Source organism: Pyxicephalus adspersus, chromosome 2 (genome assembly GCF_032062135.1).
Source record: "Pyxicephalus adspersus chromosome 2, UCB_Pads_2.0, whole genome shotgun sequence".
Taxonomy (NCBI): Eukaryota; Metazoa; Chordata; class Amphibia; order Anura; family Pyxicephalidae; genus Pyxicephalus; species Pyxicephalus adspersus.
This window is the reverse complement of record NC_092859.1, coordinates 18,228,272-18,246,862: the sequence shown is the minus strand read 5'-3', so window position 1 is coordinate 18,246,862 and position 18,591 is coordinate 18,228,272. Positions and strand designations below refer to the sequence as shown.

Below are 18,591 nucleotides of genomic sequence, written 5' to 3'. Positions count from 1 at the left end.
ATCTGGAATAGTCTCACTGGTCAAAGGGCAATGTAAGGGGACACTTCATCGCTGACCACCAATGTAAGGGGCCACTTCACCACTGGCCACCCATGTAGGGGGGCCCTGTTCCACTGACCACCACAAGTTGGGGACCAAATTATCCACCAGTTAGAATGGTCTAAATGGTCACTTGGGTAGTCTCACCAGACAATGGAATGTCTTCTGAAATATCAGCTCTTCGGCAAGACTTTTAAAAGTTTCAAATAAATAGCTTTAATCAAGCTATTAGGAGCTCCCCATAGAGAATATTTATTTTCCTATATTTAAATTGGATGCTCCCTGAACTGCCTGTTACTTATTTTAAGGCCTATGGGGGACCATAAGCAAAGAAATTAGAACATTTTTTGAAATATTTGATTCCTCAGTATTCCCAATGTTTCACCAAACATGTCTTTTCACATCAGGTATCAGTTTAGAAATATTTATTCAGCTCAAATTTTCCAGCTGGCTGACTTTCTAATGACTGCTAGAATTCTAACCTATTAACATTTCTACACCATGAAAGACTGCCACATGATTGCACCAACAATGTAATCATGCAACAAACTCTAAGCAAGGCTGGGTACACCTGGGCAGGTATTTTACTTCCAGGTGACTTCCATTCAATAGCAGGGTGAGATGTATCAAAAGTAAAAATACCAACTGATCAATTCCAACCAAATGTTTACTCTTCAGTTGGTTGTGTATTGGTAATCTCATTTTGGAATACAGATATTGTATATGAACCATGTTTACATCCAACAGATTAGTTTCTACATGAATACACTGAAGGGCAGAATGTTGTATTGATCCGATCTGCCCATGCATACCCAGTCTAAATCTATGCCAAGCAGTGACGTTGGTCACAGCTTTACATTCTGAATGTCCAATCTCATTTTTAATGATTTCATAGTGCACAAAGGCCTTTTCATCCAAGCCATTTACTATGAACCCATACAGTTACCGCAGATGAAAACTGGAAAAACCTTTGGTGGACACCACTCATGTGCCTGGAAAATTCGTTTTTTTGTGTTTTTTAGTGCTTCCCCGTATCTGGGTCCCTTCTGACTTGAAAGCTATGCCACTGTGCCAAAAAAGCTATGCATTCAGGTGGGCCCTTGTTTCTGACTTTCTCTGGAGGGCCTCACTGGACTTCTTGCTAGCACTACATAGGTGTTGGAAGATTTAATGGAGATTGTATAAATAGGTGATCAGACCCTGTAAGTTTTGTTGAAGACATGAATAGTTGTGACTTACTTGGAGCGAGGATAGTAGAGCAGACCTCTGCGTACTGTGGACACACGTGGTTCCCCTGCTTGTAGCACTCCTCCTCGCTGGTCGCCACACAGCTGTAACATCGTAGTGCTTTACCTTTGCAGAAAGAACAGGGGAAGACAACTATTTTAACCATGCAGCATTTTTCCACTTTGGAGTCCTTGCGCTTGTCAATACCATACAAAGAAACATTCCAACTCTAGAGCAACCATTACCAGGACCCAGCTGAAAGTTTGTAACTGGCCTGAGCGGAGCTTTTACTTTCTCCTCCTATCAGCATGTTCCTTGTTATCACATGGGCAATGCAACACAACTGACTGGCTCTGTGTGATGCTATTACCTCCCCCATCGTGAGCTCTGCTGTACTAAAGGCTCACACCAAATTAAATTTACCTATATACCCTGCTTTTTGTTAATGTTTTCTTTGATGTGTTATTATATATAGAGCTAGAGTTATATCTTTTTAATCTACCTAAATCTCAACTTGATGTGCATTGAGAGAAATGTATTATTTGATTGCTATTTTTCTTTTCACTATTTTACTGGCTGGCTTTAGTCCTTTCTGATGTTTCGGTTTATTGGCTCAGCAATGATTGGATCAGCATTACCGGCAGGGTAATTAGGAGGCCATTACAATCTGAACCTGCAGAGGGATTAAATATTTTTTGTAGCTTTTCCCACCAATTACCTGGAAAGTTAAACAATCTCACTGGCGGTGTGACTAAGCTCCACCCACAGCCCAGCCCCTGAGGAGCTTGAATGAGGTCTTGTGACTGTAAAAAAAATCTGCTTCAAAACAGATAAAATCTCTGTACAACATGTTCATGGCTTGAACACATTGTATGCATTTGTTATAATGTAAATATAAATTAGGAAAAAATTGAAGCATGCAGTTTATTTTGTGCTGTGCTGAGATGTCCCTTCACTTCCTGTCCTGGAAATGCATCAGGAAGACAAAGCAAAGTGAGGATTATTCCATTCCCAGGCACCATTATATTTAATACCGGATGACTTTAGTGCTCATTGGCACATATTGACACATCATTTTTTAACACTTTGTTATAATGTGCATTTTTGTGTTTTATTCCTTTTCTTTTTACTTTTGCTTCTTTGCACATTTTACACTGCATCCATTGTTACCCACCCTGCACCAACACACCACATGCATCAGACACATCACAACACACCAAAAACAAGGGAATTGGCTTTGTTATAGCATTGTGCAGGGAGAATACACAAACTGATGCTTTTATCACTAAAATCAAGCATTTCCCCTTTGCCCCCCCAATTATTGTCTCAATCAAAAGGAACAAAGAGAAGGCGATTCCCCCCAACAAGGATACAGACAGCAATAAAAATGTAACAGTCTAACCCCTCACTAGTAGCCAAAAAAATCCCCTTCATATGCCTTGTAAAAGGTTCTCATCTACTGATGATATTTGCAGCCACGTATGTCCATATACAATATAACATTGTTGGGGTAATAGGAGACAGCAATACGACAGGTGGTAGATTTCTTTATTATGATTTTTGGACAGGAAATGAGCTGCGTGTTGAAATATGCATACATGTCTATGTCCACAGCAGATGTCCTGGCCGCCTCTGATCCAGGGGGGATATCAGCTGCACCTCGGCTGGGTTCTTCCAGACTATACTGGGGAAATATTCTAGGCAACAAGCGCCATCACTGTCAGAGGTACACAAATGGCCTGATTTTTTTAAAGCTCTCCAAGCCTGGAGAGGATACATTTTCGTCAGTGCACCTGGGTGATCCAGAAAACCTGGAATGGTTTTATTAAAAGTCTTTTGCAAATGTTTTTAATGCTGGACCAGATGCATTTCAGGTTTGCTGGATCACCCAGATTCACTGATGCAAGTGTATCCTCTCCAGCCTTGGGGAGTTTAATAGATCAAGCCAAGTGTGTTACATAAAATTAATACTAATGGGAGGAATTATAACCTATAACACCCATAACATGCTCATTGGACACTATAAATATTATGATATAGGCAGAGGCTACTGTTGTCACCATCAGGAAACCCACCCCGAGAAATGAGACAAGCAGCACTGAGATGCAGAAAGAATAGAAAAAAGGGTGAATATTTCATTATAACAAATATAGCAATTGTTCCTAAGTGCTGTTGTCACTCAAGGTTTACATAAAAAAATTGAGGTATACGTGCCAAAAAAGTCTCCTTATTGCTTTTTTTTGTCTTGCAATTATTTATGCACTACAAAATTACCACCTAATGTCCCATCATAAATCATAATGAAATTGCAAAGCAAAGCACTAGCAGCCTTTATTTATTTCACATTATGTATATAATTTACTGTCACTTTGACAAGATTATCTGACAAATGGTCGGATCACATGAATCTGTTTTAATTAAACAGATTAATAATGGTCACCGCATTAAGCATGCAAGTAGCAGTCAGAGCCTCAGGGATAACACATACTAGACTGCAGGCCTGGGTAATGGGTAGGAAAAACTGGGCATTTGCCACTCATCTTCGCCATGGTCCAGTTTGTCCCATAATTGAATGGCATGGGTTACACAGAACTGGAAATCTATTTTTTTCTATATTTGCCAAAACCCCATTTTGCCTAAAATGGTGACAACTAGGAACGAGGGAGAATTATAATTTATAACAATCTGTCCTTCTGATATTTTTTGATTCTGTATGATTAACATTTTGGATATACCATGCACACAACACATCATGTATACATTTGATGGAGATTTTACCAACTCATCTGAATGCTTTAAAATTGATGAGAAGGAGAAAGTTAGCCGGAACAATCAATCGAAAGTTGGTTTTAGTTGCATTCATTTCAGATCCAATTGTAAGTAAAAAATATCTTCCTGTAGATAACATTCTCCTGGTCACCTATAAATTATATTTTCCTGTTATCCTAACCAGAAACCCCAAATACTTGGTAATATACAGCTGGGCTATTTTGTAATACTTTACAGAGAGATCTTTTCACCTAAATTCGATCATTATTTACATTTGCATAAACTGTAGAGTACTTCTAATACAACAAATATATATATTTTCTCATTCAAATACACTGAACATCCAAAAAAAAAAGTCCCCAAGGCTATGGGGGCAGAATTATGATTGAAGGTTCCTTAATTAGGTTGATAATGTTGCCCCAAAATGAGCTCAGCTGGCTCCCTGAATATATTAAATGACCAGGTTTTTCCATCAATGGTGGCACAGGCATAATCGGAGATGACAATGCCAGGATCCATTGGGCTCATATTATGAAAAGTAATTGTTCCCAGGGAGCATGAGACATCATTTTGACAAATGGATTGGCCACCACAGAGTCTAAACCCCATGGAGAAGCTTTGGGATGAGCTGGAGAAGACTTTACACAGCAATCCTCCTCCCACACAATCAATACAAGATCTTGGAGAAAAATGAATGCAACCCAAGGACAAAAATAAATATTGTGACATTGCATAAGCTTATCTAAATGATACCATTGAGAATGTGTATCATAATCAAAGCCAGGGGTGTATCAGAACGTGTAACCTTTAATTGGCCAGGCAGTGTATTTTTCAAATATTTAAAAAAAGTGATTTTTTTTTTGTTTCTGTAAAACTTTCCAATTCTTCTGTTGCTAAACAAATGCTGAAAAAACATCAAAAATACATCCACAGCCGTTGCATTGCTTGAGAAATCCACATTGTGTGCACTCTGCATTCGCTCATCAGAATTTTGCACCTACCTAGCAGACCTGAAGAGTTTATTCACCCTGAATCTTACATTTTAGTACATGTTGGTGGGATTGGCAAGTCAAAGTCATCTTATATCTCTCCTTGACTCCAGCAATAGGATCTAGGTCGGAAGTCATATTCCATATACAGAGAAGACGCCATGACCTGATAACAGGGACTGGGGCAGATTTCCAAGCAATGCTGAAGTCCCAACCCATAGGTGATCATCCAACCACTAGTACTCACGTGCAAGTGAACAATTCATTCTTGTTATGTTCAAACCTAAACCACGATACAGCAAAATAGCAGTTATATTGCACTTACTGCCCAAAGGTAGAGCGAAGACCAGGCTGAAGAGTAATAGGGCCTTCATGGTGATACCGGTGCCTGCGGCAGCCACTTCTAGGACAGGAGCTGGAAACTGGGCTGCTGGTGTGATTGTCTTGTTATAGGATTAGACATCTGACCGTGACATGATTACAGATAAACCTAATACCACCTACAGGTACTAAGAAAAGGGCAGCGCCACGGCCATCTGCACACTCAGCGACACAACACAGCCAAATAGAAAACCTTTTCATGACAAATATTCCTCTACTGCTGCCAAACACAATTCAGCATTTTTTGGGGGAATTCTTTACAACAATACAAAAGCGCTCATAGAAATTGGTTAGAAAATAAACAATGAACACAACACAGTTCATTGTTCCCTTTCTGATTGGTCAGCACACATTTTACAATCCAAAAATAAAATTGTCTGCAATAAGGGTAAAGTAGCAGCCGGCTAGCTACGGATAGAATTATATTTTGTAATCTTTCCGATAGTTTTTTTTTTCTTGATTTGTTTTTATTATTGGAGTAGAACGCAAGATGATTTCATACAATATTGCCGCATATAGAACAAAGCTGTAGTTTTCTGTAGTAATTTTAAAATTCAGCCACAAACAAAGGTTTGAATTGCGGTAACTCCTTAGAGCCATAGAAATCATTAGGTTAAAACCATATCACCATGTACTTCCAATCTAATTGTACAACTGTATTCAAATACATATGTATGAGTGCAAATTGTGTGCAAATTATTGATTGGATGGATTGGAAATTTGTTCATTAGATACTATTTACAGGTTTTAATGTCGTTACTTTTTTAACTAAAATGACTTTATGTCAGAAAGCCCAGGGTGCACTGTGTTTCCGACTTAATATAGTATCCTTCTTCAGGTACTACCATCTCTACCATCCAAGTAGAATATTTTCTATCACATTGTAACAATGCTAGGTTTTTGGTTCCTTTATGCTAAGTAGGTACAACTTATTCAGAACTATTTAATGTACAGTGCTGCGTAATATGTTGGCGCTATATAATTCCTGTTTATTATTAATAATAATATTAACTAGGCAAGACGATCTGATGCGACCATAAGGAAATATCTGAAAATTCTTAGAATATTCCAGCCAAATAAAGCTTAAATCACCAGGTTTGTCCTTTGCTGGACCATGCTCGTACTACCATCTATCTCTACTGACATGTGCTGGTATTGTATTTTAAGCACGTAGCTTCCTCTGCTGTGGTTTTTGTCTGCCCTATTTGCCATTCTAAGAAGGAACTGCTCTGTTAGCTCGGGTGTGATCTCTTGAAGCCATTGAGTAATGATGAATAAATAAACTTAGTATATCGGTATTTATAAATATGGTATGTATATATGTATACAAGTTTGGGTCTATGTAAGCTGTATAGAAACTGAAAAGTTACTTTGATATTATAGGTCTCATTGTTCCTGATGAAGCAGACTGTGGTCCGCGAAACGCATAGAGCAGGTATTCAACATCATTCTAAAAGAGACCTAATATATGATACAGTAGCAATATGGGTTTATGCTTATTTTAATTGGATTTTTTTAATAATATAATGTTTCATGTTTTTATATAAATTGTGTGGTAATACCATTTATTTGAAATACCTTAAAAATCCAGAGGAATGCTTCCTTCCGGTTTGTGTTTTTGTATATCTCTATAGACAGTAGCATGGCTGCTCAATAATATAACCAATTTCCCTCGTTGTAGTTACCCTATACATAGAGAAGGAGGAGAGGCTCTGAAATTTTTTAACATTACAAGAACAAGTCAAGGTAAATGTGATTAAGTAATGCTAGCTACCTACTCTACCATGACCTTACATTACTTTTAGTCTATTCACTCAATCCAGCTTCATCCCAACCAGCCACCATTAAGAAGTAGTAAGGAGTACCGGTGCACAAAGCAGCAGGAGTTTTGCAAATGCTTCTGAACAAAGCCAAATATGACATTAGTAATCTGCTATCCATTCTTTGCTCAGCCCACTATAATAATGATACTAGAAGTTTTCCAATATGTACAAGATAGGTGCATTTTAATGTATAGCCAGACTATGCACATTTAGGTGGATCAAGCAGACAAGTGTGGATCAGTAATTCTATAGATCGGTGACATAGACAGTATTAAAACCAAAAAAGCCAGATGACTAGAATTTTTAGAAGTTAGAAATGGCAGCCTGCACGTTTCCTTTAATACAGGTTATCTTCAAGTTGCTGCTTTGGTTCTTCTGTGTGCGCTCGTGATGGAATAGGCTACATCGTCAAAGCCCGGCCATTCCCAGGTCTGTGCTGCCATTATCCAATCACTCCCATGTATAGTATTAGGGATATGAGATTCTTTCCTCAAAAAGGACAGCTAAATATTCCTCACATCCACAAGAAACGTGAACCATATTTATATTGAAGCAAGAGTATAACGTCTGATTTAAATAAAGAGAACACACGTTAAAGACAGTTTTGAAACACCATTTATACATATTGAACAAACAAGGAAAATAGATTTATATATATATATGCCTTCATATATTAGTCAACATCTTGTTTGATCTTGCTTGTGTGAGAATAATCAAGTATTTGCTGGAACATATAAAAAAGTCCGCTGTATAGAAAATATACTGTGGTTAAATATATATGCTTATGAAGCCAGGAATCTTCTTTTTCTTCTAACAAGCTATGACTCAGCTCTGCGAAAGGCAAAGGTTATTTGGTTTTCCATTTACCTGGAAAAATAAATCTTTTAATATCCATTTTATTTTTGCAACTGACAATAGCAGCAAAAAATGAGCCTTAATAAAAGGCCACCGTCACTTTTTTTCTGAATAAATGTGAATAATTAGAAGCTGTTCCATTGTTAGTAGGTATTTGGCTGGGTGGCAGAGGGGGACAGAAACATTTTTACAATTGGTTATGGCAAATTATTATTCTATAGGCAACAACGGAGCAACTCCATCTTATTTTATTGGAAAGGAGAGCGGTGAAATCATTCAGGGTGGATGTTTTTATTATTTAATACGAATTGTCTTTTTTTTCTGTGTTCAGTAAAATGTTGACATGGAAGTGGTGATTACATAACCAAACTGGATGCCATTAGGGCTATTTAATCTTATACTGAAAAACATAAAACTAAACTCTGGGCCTCTTACATATTGAAATGTCCTCTCTCATGTGATAAAGGTTTTAATATTCCAAAAAATAATATTTGCCTTAATCCAGGGTACCCATACCCTATCCAAAAACTTCCTAAGCAGTAGCACCACAGTTGTTACACTGTACATAAGGCCAAAGGTAGGTGGTAAGAAAAGAAGAGGCTTGGGGGGGGACCAGTCATCGCGAAACTGGTGGCAAGAAGGACAATGGGATTAGGGTAAATCTCTGGTAAATTCTTTATCAGTTGGTGGATAAAGTTCAAATTTCAGTAAATTCCCCAGGTAATGTTTTTAAGCACTTGCTGGCGGTTTTCTTATTAGGATAGAGCACGACACAGAATTTTTAGTAGCTCACTGGTTCTACCAAAATTGCAGTCACTTGCTGGAAGTATCAACAGATCACTAAAGAGATGGCTTCCTATGGTCTAAGCTACACAGGTAGTACGTAATAGCAGTTAATCTAGCAGGAATGAACAATACTGCAATCATTTGCAACAGATAGTTACTAAATGCACCATGGCAGCTACCTCAATGGCAGTAAGTGATTCCCACAAGGGAATGTTTGAGGAAATGTCAGATTTTCTCGGTGATGAATTGATAGTGTTTTTAGTAACCTGAAGGAATCATAAAATTCCTGTGAATAACTCTAAACCTAATAAAGTGATTTCTTACTGTCGCTTTTATATCTCAATTGCAATAGATTAAAAATTGCCAGTGTAGCTGTAGGTTTAGATGGTTTTCCAGAAGTTATATCAGTTTCTCCCACTGGCCACAGAGTATATATGCAGGTAAAGAATAATATTAACAAAGTTTATTCTTCTAGTCTGGCTAGATCTAACAAAAAGTCTCACTTTGTAGGTCTAGATAAGAAAGTAGTGTGTGAAACAGTACTTGGGTTGGATAAACTTTCATGACCAATAGACGCACAATACAGGACCATATCCGGGCCAGTGTGCGCACAATACGGGACCATATCCGGGCCAGTGTGCGCACAATACGGGACCATATCCGGGCCAGTGTGCGCACAAGGACCATATCCGGGCCAGTGTGCGCACAATACGGGACCATATCCGGGCCAGTGTGCGCACAATACGGGACCATATCCGGGCCAGTGTGCGCACAATACGGGACCGTATCCGGGCCGTTGTGCACACAATACGGGACCATATCCGGGCCGGTGTGCGCACAAAACGGGACTATTTCAGGGCCGGTGTGCTCACAATACAGGATTATATTACTGACCTGTCGGTGGCACAATCCAGAACTATTTAACTGGAGGACTAATACAAGACTCTGATGGTGAGAAACACCGCAATTAGGGTGGTGGCTGCCAACATATTTTCAACTTAGAGAAAATGTAATAAACTAAGATGGTGCCAATTGGCTTTCCTTAAGTAAACACCAATGTATAGATTACAGCATGTGATCATTTAGTATATAACTTGACCTTTATAATATACAAAGGGAACATTTAGATCATTCATTCTGGATCCTGTCCAATGTTGGCAGATGTTGTCTCCTGCGGTGTTGGTTCCTGGCCAATGTGTAGCCATCAGCCATCTCAGATTAGCCAGGTAGATTTCTACAGGTTTGTTTAAAAAAAACCATGTCAGGAGAAACATTTAGAACCAGCTGACTTGTTTTTGCAGATACAGGCTCCGCGGATTGTCCTCATTATCCAAACAATAATGCCTGGGTCATCAACCTGGAAGACATATGTGCATAGGCATCCTGATGTTTTATATTCTGCTTGGTTGTAAGTTAGTAACTCACCAGGTAGTAAGGAAAGGATAAGAATGACAGCTTCCAGGACATGCACCTACAAAAATGAGCCGGTAATGACAACTCTTGTATTTATCTCCAATAGGTTTCTTTAAAAAAAAAATGTATGACTGACCAATTATATGGAAGGATCTAGTGGCTATGACAATACAAATGACTTCTGAATCCAGTGCAAGACATTGCTATAAAAAACTATTATTTATGTTTTCTGTATTCGTATTACCTCATTGCACTTCTTTACATTATCAACATCTTGCAAAGAGCTGGAGTTATACTATAATAGGTTGTTAGTGGACAGCACTGCTAATATGCTCAAGGCTCCCCATACAACTGGCCACACCAAAGGCAGATGACCTGCTACTTAGACACGTTCTTACATTGTGTTCTCAATGGGGCACAGTAGGACTTTACTGGATTTGGCACTCTATGCCAGTATATTCTGGCAGCATTCTAGAACTTGTATTTCCACAGATACGCAGCCTGCACAATCATTACAGCCATGCCAAGACTTAAAGGGACTTCCTTTGAAACAGCGGGTAGACATTCTCTGTAAAGCAATTTACAGCATTTCCAGAATATTTGGTTTAATTAGGGGCAAAGAAAAAGTTGATACTGAGGTGCACTGCGACTCATGCCAAACAGTACGATTTACCTTTAATGGTGCCGGATAGGTGAGAAATTCTGTGTGATTGGTGGCTTGTATTACTGCACTTTGCCCAACTCGGTTTAAAACGTAAATACTTTACACACCATTAAAAACTGTGTCATCTCACTTCAACCATACTAAGCTGTCTCTTGGACCTGCCAATAATATATCCTTATTATCATTAAAGACACATGTAAATCCTTCTGAATCCTCTTATAAGATCCTCTGACCAGGCAGGTTTGCATCATATATGGGAAAGACATCTACAACGACAGAGTCTTACGGTCACCCCTTGATGAGCACGGATTGTCAAACATTATTAGTAAAATGGTTCTTCCCCACAAGACAACATCTGCAGGCTCTCCTTGGGACCTATGGGAGCTGCTAGAGCCTACCTTCCAGTTTCCTGTCAGCAATGCAAATAGGATTTGCTGCACAGTAAAAGACATTACTTATTATAAAGTTTTGCTGGAACTTCTGGCTGGTCATCATCTTAGATCAGGTACATTTATAAAAGGGACTGCAAAAATGGCTCCAAAGACTGTAAATTGAGCTGGTAAGATAAATTAATGGGAAGCACAATATGAGCATCAACTACATGTATCAAGAACAATAATTTGAAGAATTATCACATGACCAGGAAGGTGACATATATACAAAGTAGAGCTTTCACTGGCCTTGCTGCCCATGAGGAATCCATATATCTGATGTTATAAGAGGGAAGATTCGCCATTATTAGGTCAGAATCCATATGCAATGTGCTCTTTATATCTGGAAATGGAGAAGTACACTTCTCTTAGTGTAAAGTTCCTGTGGGGTGGGTTTTAGTTTCCATGGCACATGCTGATTGGCTGGCAGGTAGAAAGGGTGGGGAACGTTGTTACTGCAGTAGTAAGAAAGACATTGTTCAATCGTTCTTCCCCATCTTGGCAATCAGCTCATCACAGATCTTGGTCAGCTCTTCAATTTCCTGGTTCTGGAAAACAAATATCAGTTTAGGTAAAATTACGTTTTAAATCAGCTTCTAGTACATGGACAGGTTTGAAGGATTTGCAGCCACACTTTTGGATGAAGTAAAGCTGCACATTCCGACATTTTATAATAATTGACGATTAGTAGATAATTATTTGAAAGTAAAAGAGGGAGATTTATAAGTAATATAGGAAATGAACATAGAAGGGGTCGTTTACAGCAAGTGAATTAAACCAGCAAAGCTGTAGGCCAGTTTTCAACTTCAAGTCAAGATATAGCCCAGGCCTCCCCTAGCATTAGCTCTTAACCCTGTTATTCAATTGGTAAATGCAAGAACCTTAGTAGGCAGAGATTCTGGCATTTCTTGGGTGAATGACAGGTTTGGGATTTAAAGTAGGAATCAAGGTCTCCTGTACAACCTACACCCATGGGGCTGCACAGGAAGAAATAATTGATGTGAATAAAAACACAATGCACCACAATGTACCCATATTTTACCTAAAAAATATTTCAAGCAAAGAATAATTTTAAACATTCCAGAGGTTGTTCTACCTGTTAGCTCAACTGAAAAGTGATATGAATAATGTATGTATAAGATGAGAAAGTACCTTTTGCTGCAGTGCTCTCTCCAGGGATTCCACTTTCATCTGCTCCTTCCTCAGACTGGCGGTTAGTGCTGCATTCTCCGCTTTGGCCTTGGTCCGTACTTGGGCAATTTCCTCATTGGCTCTGTGACAATAAAATCATTAAAAATACAGCCTCCTACAGACTCTAGAACTTCTTTCCTATAAAGGACACCCAACTGTTTCATGGAGAAAGATTAAAAACTAGTGAAGTATAAAGATAATAAAGGATGCATTTCTTTGCTAAATACATAGAGCAGGTTCAATTTCAATGGGCACTTTTTGCTGCCTAATATTGCCTTCTCATTTGAGGGTGATGAAGCTGCCTGGTAAATGGGAAAGTGCACACAAAAAACTAGCGATGGGGTCAACTCCAGGGGCACAGAGTCAGAAGCTGTACAAACACACACAATTATTAGGTGATTTATTATTCTAAATAACATAAAGAAATGGCTACACTACTAAGTAAGTGGAGGATACATAAAAAAATAAAAATCTTGCACTTAGTCCGGCAGCACTCACTTGTTCAGCTTTTCCTCTGCATGCAATTTCAGGGCCTGGTACCTCTGCTCTTCCTGCTTCACCCGGGCTAAATAATCCTGTGCACATTTCTTCAGTGCCTCTTCATTCTGGAAGGATCATAAATTGCATTCACACAATTGAGTTCACTTTAAGAACAGCAGAGGTGCTTTTCTTTTCTGTGCCTATTATGGATCAAATCTGAGACATATATCCGATTCTGACTCTAGAATTGTTGGCTTCCAGCACCTTTCTTGGTATTTCCCTTAGCTAAATTTCCACATACAAGGATATATTTTCTTCTTACTTATGATTCTGAAAAACAGACTGCTGTTTTTTTTACTCAGCACCACCTAAACAAAGTATATACGTCTCATTTATATACCCCTGAAGAAGTTATTAGGTGAAACGTGTTGCGTAACAAGACGTTCTCTTGGTGTATAGAATTAAGATTCAGAGCAGAGATTCTCTGTATAGCTCAGCAGTCTCCACCCCATGATTTTCTAATAGGGGATGGATATAAAAATGCTTTAATGTACATTGTACGTGTAACAATATTCATGAAATATATTCACTGCACACTAGCCTGGAAGCCCCTTTCTCTTTCTTACTTTTGTTTTTCATTAACTTTAATATTTTATAGGGGTGGTTATATATTTACCTATAGAAATATACAGATCATATATTGATCTAAAGAGTGGTAGGGCAAACCATATTTATTTAATTTTAAACCTATTTAGACTTATACTTTCATGGCAGGTACTCGAGGTATCACTCTCTATGGTCTAGTAATATCAAGGCATTATACCTTCTTGAAACCTTCTAGGACACCTTTCAGATTCTCGTATCTTCTGAAGAGATCAGACAGGGATCTCTCCACCGAGTTCAGGTCAGCAAGGGCTTGTTCCTTCTCTCGAGTAACCTGTTGTAGGCTCTTCTGTGCAGTAACATTGCTCCTCTGCTCATCCTCTGTTACAGAAACAATGGGGATTACAAAGAAAAATCAGTGCAAATTACACAATGTAATATTATTGCAGAATTGGCAGGCTGAAATGTGGACAAAGATATGGATGACACCCTGTAGAAAATACTGGAGGTCATATGTACAACAATATGTTGCTTCATTATAATTATGGTATCCAATTACACTAATTATACCAGCAGTCAGAGCACTGATCAGGACATATCTCGTGCTGACGTCCTCTGGAAATACTATAATTTTAGTAGTGTCAATTAACTCGGTCCTGTGTTCTTTAGTGACGTGGAAGTCAGTAGGTGGAACCAGGAAGTTCTGTGGAGAACCAAAGATCTACTCTCCAGGAGTTGCCATTTTTCTAGAGGACTTCTGCACGGAAGTCTTAGTGAACAGAGCAGCATTCTGATGGCACGGGTAGCAAGTAGGTATGTAAGTATTTCTTTCCCATTTTTTTGCAGCAATGACCATTTTTCATTTTCTTATTATAATGATAAATTAACTTAAATAAAGGGAGTGTGACACTAAGATAAAATTGGCAAAAGAATTTCCTGACAAAAAGATGGTAAATGCTCACTGCCCAAAGACTTTTCCGAATCTGACAACTCAGAAGTTTGATCCACTGGTTCCCCTTCAGCCTTTCGGTGTTCTATAGTGATGTAGGGGATGGCAGGAGAACACAGTGAGACCAGAATGGTGATGTTTTCAGAAATACCAGATTTCGGAGTCTACACATGGCAACTTCTTTTTATTACAGCAGCCTGGGCAGTGGAAGAATTTACATTGTTTTTGGGAAAATTTTCCATTTTTTTGGTGATAGAACTTCAAACAAATAGTTTTACCAGACAGGAAAAATCCATAAGGATCATTGAACAATTATTATCACTATATAAAGGAACGAAGTAAAAAAAAAAAACAAAAAAAATGTTAGCTAAACAGTAAAAAGCAGGACAAAAGTTTAGCATGCAATTCTAGGCACAAATGTGTGACCCCTTAAAGGAGCCTTCCACATCGGGGTCAGCTCTTTGCAGATCCCTTGTGTTTTTGTTTTATAATAGGTAATATGATAATGCATCCCACCTATCATCTGTGCGATGGTTTTCTCATACTCGGCAACAATCTTCCTGCAAGAAAATGAAAAAAAGGTTATACCATCCATTAGCAAAGCATATTCCATATTCCTAAAAAGTCTGAACATTATGAATGCAAGTGTACAGGACATTTCAGACTTATTTTTGGGGCCCTATGGTTCGAGCATCCATTCTCAACCAGGATTTCCTCATAGATTGCCTAGGTTACCTTGCTGTGGCTCATTGACCTTCCATTGGTAATGCCTACATAGTTCTGGAACCAACACCACTTGGTAGAACCAGCTGTAGGACTCCAATGATGTTTGTAGTTGTCTATAAAGGTTGTATTCTAACAATTGTATGTGGGGTATTTTTTTTAATGGCCACCAATTTAGGGGGCTTTTTTCCTACTGACCCCAAAAAACTGGCAGGAGTTCCCCTGAGACCATGAAATTATTTTACAGGTTCCTTAGGCTGGCTTAGAGTCTGAACTATGTCCAAAGTAATTCACAAATAAACAAGCTAGCCACAACTAATAGGATTTTGTGTGGTTGTTTTTGGAATGCTGGAAACATGCATTGGAAGCTAAGTTGCTGACCATGTGATTTCCAGATCATCAAGCCAATTTCTGCATTTTGATTGCAGTTTATGTTTTGTTTTCATCAACTTCCATACACTTATCATTTAGTTCCCATACTAACAGTAATGCAAGCCTAGACAAAGAGCGATGGTAAACCATCCCTGCCCAATCAATTTTTGTTCCACATTTTCCACAAATATCGACACGTTGAGAGCAAATATGATCAAAAACTGACAAGAGGAAAAATTGCATACCTCATTTCTAGAACTTCTGTGTGACTCTGTTCATAGCGTGCCTGCCAGTCCTTCACTTCAAGCTCCTTCATTATGATCTTTTGACAAATGCAGAGAACAAAATGTTAATTCTGGGTTACATATAATGGGGTTATCATAACACTGAAAGAAAAGGAATCATTGTGTTCCCTACAGAGATCAATCAAATGACAGCTGTCAACTTTTTGTTCAGGTTAGAACTTTACATTCAGGACACCTATTTAACACATGTGTATGTACAGGCTAAACCTTCTGCAAAGGACATCTCCCATTCTAGACAGTTGGACAAAAAAATATGGATTTCCAATGGGAACCATAGAATATCAAAATTTTGTGCAACTCATCGAGTGAATTGGATTTGAAATGGATGAGTTGGGTAACTGCACCTAAGACTTCATTCTTTGCAGATGGTGAACATTAATCTTTGGATGCTGCAGGCAACACAAATGGTTTCCATTTGCTTTCAGTTGAGACCATTGTAACCTTACAAGAAACAGACACATAACCTTTATGCCTATTACAGCTACACTTACACTGAAGCATTTAATAATTAGTATGAGAATAATGAACATCAATGAATAACTAACAATTTAAATAAAAATGGGTTAAAGCATTTGTGAGAGAAGCAGTACTGACCAATATACCAATTATCACAATGGGTGAAACAGCAATGATGAAGAGCGATCTGCAAGATTTCGATGAGTGGCAGATGGGTTGATTATCAGCCAGAGCTATAGGTGCTGCTAATAAGACCACCACTTCATCACTGAGAGCAGTGAATGTTTATCATGGGGAAACTATGCAAACTTTGTTAGGGGCCATAATGTGCTGTTTTTAGGAACCTGAGCTATGAACAATTTATTTTACCAGGAGATGTGTTACTATTAACACCCACCCCGTAGAGCCAATGTTAATTCCAAAGAGCTGGAAACCACAAAAATTGGTTGTGGAATCCTATGTGAGGTCCTGAGCCACAAGTTGATTCCTAAAACATTAGCCGTGTATACAGAACATCTTTCTGTTCCTCTAACACAGTGCTCAGAAAAACCTCAAATTCAATAGAAATCTCATCAGATCATCTGGTAACTATCCTGAGCAGATAAGGAGATGGTTGAAAAACAGCCAATGTGCCACCACCCTTATAGGCAACATTTACAGAGACATGACAATGGAAGCTGTAGAAGAGAGACTTTCCCTTTAAAAAGGGTTATACTTTATTTTAAATAGTCCAAGAGTCAGGGTGTTGGTGGAATCCAAGCAGTGAGATATTATAACCACCAGTGTCTCAGTAAATAGTGGGAGATCCAACAGGATGGGAACATGCTTAAATTTTATGACGTAGATGGCCAGAGCTTGAAACTCAAGACATTGGTCCAATGGAAATCCCATCGGGAAAGGTGGCCTTCTTCACCTTCCCAAACTAACATAATATAAAATTGATTTACATAGATAGAACATGGACTGTAATGCTGCACATCTAAAAACGAGAGCAGAAATGTATTGTATGAATGAACACTTATGGTCACTATGCATGGACAACTATGACAACTGTGACAGTCCCCGGCTTTACCTCCTCTCTAATAAGAGTGAGTACAGCTGCCCGATCTCTCAGATAGATGACATCCACAGGGTTTTGACTCTCTAAGCTGACCGAGCTGCTGCTCTGCAGAGATATAAGAGTCATATTTCACTCCCTAGTAATTTTTGCAAGTTTTGGAGAGACCGATCTTTAGGTGCTACCAGTAAAAGGCTTCAAAAATGGTTCCTCGGGGGCATGTATGATAAAAGGTCAAGTACGAGCCACAAGCAAGTATCAACCATGCTGACTCTTCTATGGAACATAGCCAGGCATATAGCAGACCTCTGCATTATTCAACACAGGCTGATACGTAGCTTTCACTTATATGATTAAACGTTGGAAAGGTTTGCAACTGGCTGCTTTTATTTTTGCTAGATTCTGGAAGTAAGATCTTCCTGCTGCAATGTGTTTTTAATCATCTTTAAAGGTCAATGTGAAAGTATCACACTTTTGGTGCTGGGTTGTCAAGTTATTTTAATGTTTTACAGAGAGGAATATGCAGCAAGAAAGCAGAAGATTCCTTAATATACTTTGAGAACTTGCTGCTGGAGTCCTCAAATAGAATAAGAAATACAAGGTTTTATTTAATGCTGGCCATTCATTGGTTTATATTTTTAACAAATTCAAAGTTATATTTATTATAAACATTAAATCCTATGCAAGTCTTTTAGAAAATTGGGCATTATTCATCATTGTTTAGGTGATATATAGGTTGAACACGGATCAAAAATTTACCATCTTTTCCTAATTTACACCACACACTTTGACCACCAATATTGTAACTCAGCACAATGAGCTTCCCACTATTGGTGATTTAAAGAGGAAGGGGTGGCATCAAGTAGACAAAGAATAGTGGGTTAGATAGATAGTAACCATGTAAATAATTAATATCTGGGAGATTTTAATCATTTACCTGGTTATGCACCCATTGACCAGTGTATGGCCAGCATAATGTACTGGCTTCCAGTATATGATGTACAATATAGACGAAGCTCCCTTTCACTTCGGTTGCATTGTCCTGGGTTATAAAAATACTCCACAGACCCCGGCATTA

General features: G+C 38.5%; 1 protein-coding gene across 3 annotated transcripts in view; it reads right to left on the bottom strand.

Annotated features, from left to right (window-relative positions):
* Positions 1-7,825: 7,825 nt before the first annotated feature.
* TACC1 (transforming acidic coiled-coil containing protein 1) overlaps positions 7,826-18,591 on the bottom strand; it is a 51,715-nt gene continuing 40,949 nt past the window's right edge. For 2 of the 3 annotated variants that reach the window (XM_072399772.1, XM_072399773.1), the window contains 7 exons: positions 17,529-17,621; positions 15,941-16,017; positions 15,117-15,160; positions 13,872-14,032; positions 13,067-13,173; positions 12,530-12,650; positions 7,826-11,925 (listed from right to left, as the gene is read on the bottom strand). In XM_072399772.1, the coding sequence (XP_072255873.1) occupies positions 11,857-11,925; positions 12,530-12,650; positions 13,067-13,173; positions 13,872-14,032; positions 15,117-15,160; positions 15,941-16,017; positions 17,529-17,621 (672 nt within the window). In that variant the 3' untranslated portion in view covers positions 7,826-11,856. The remainder of the gene's footprint in view (positions 11,926-12,529; positions 12,651-13,066; positions 13,174-13,871; positions 14,033-15,116; positions 15,161-15,940; positions 16,018-17,528; positions 17,622-18,591) is intronic. The other variant, XM_072399774.1, reaches the window with a different exon arrangement.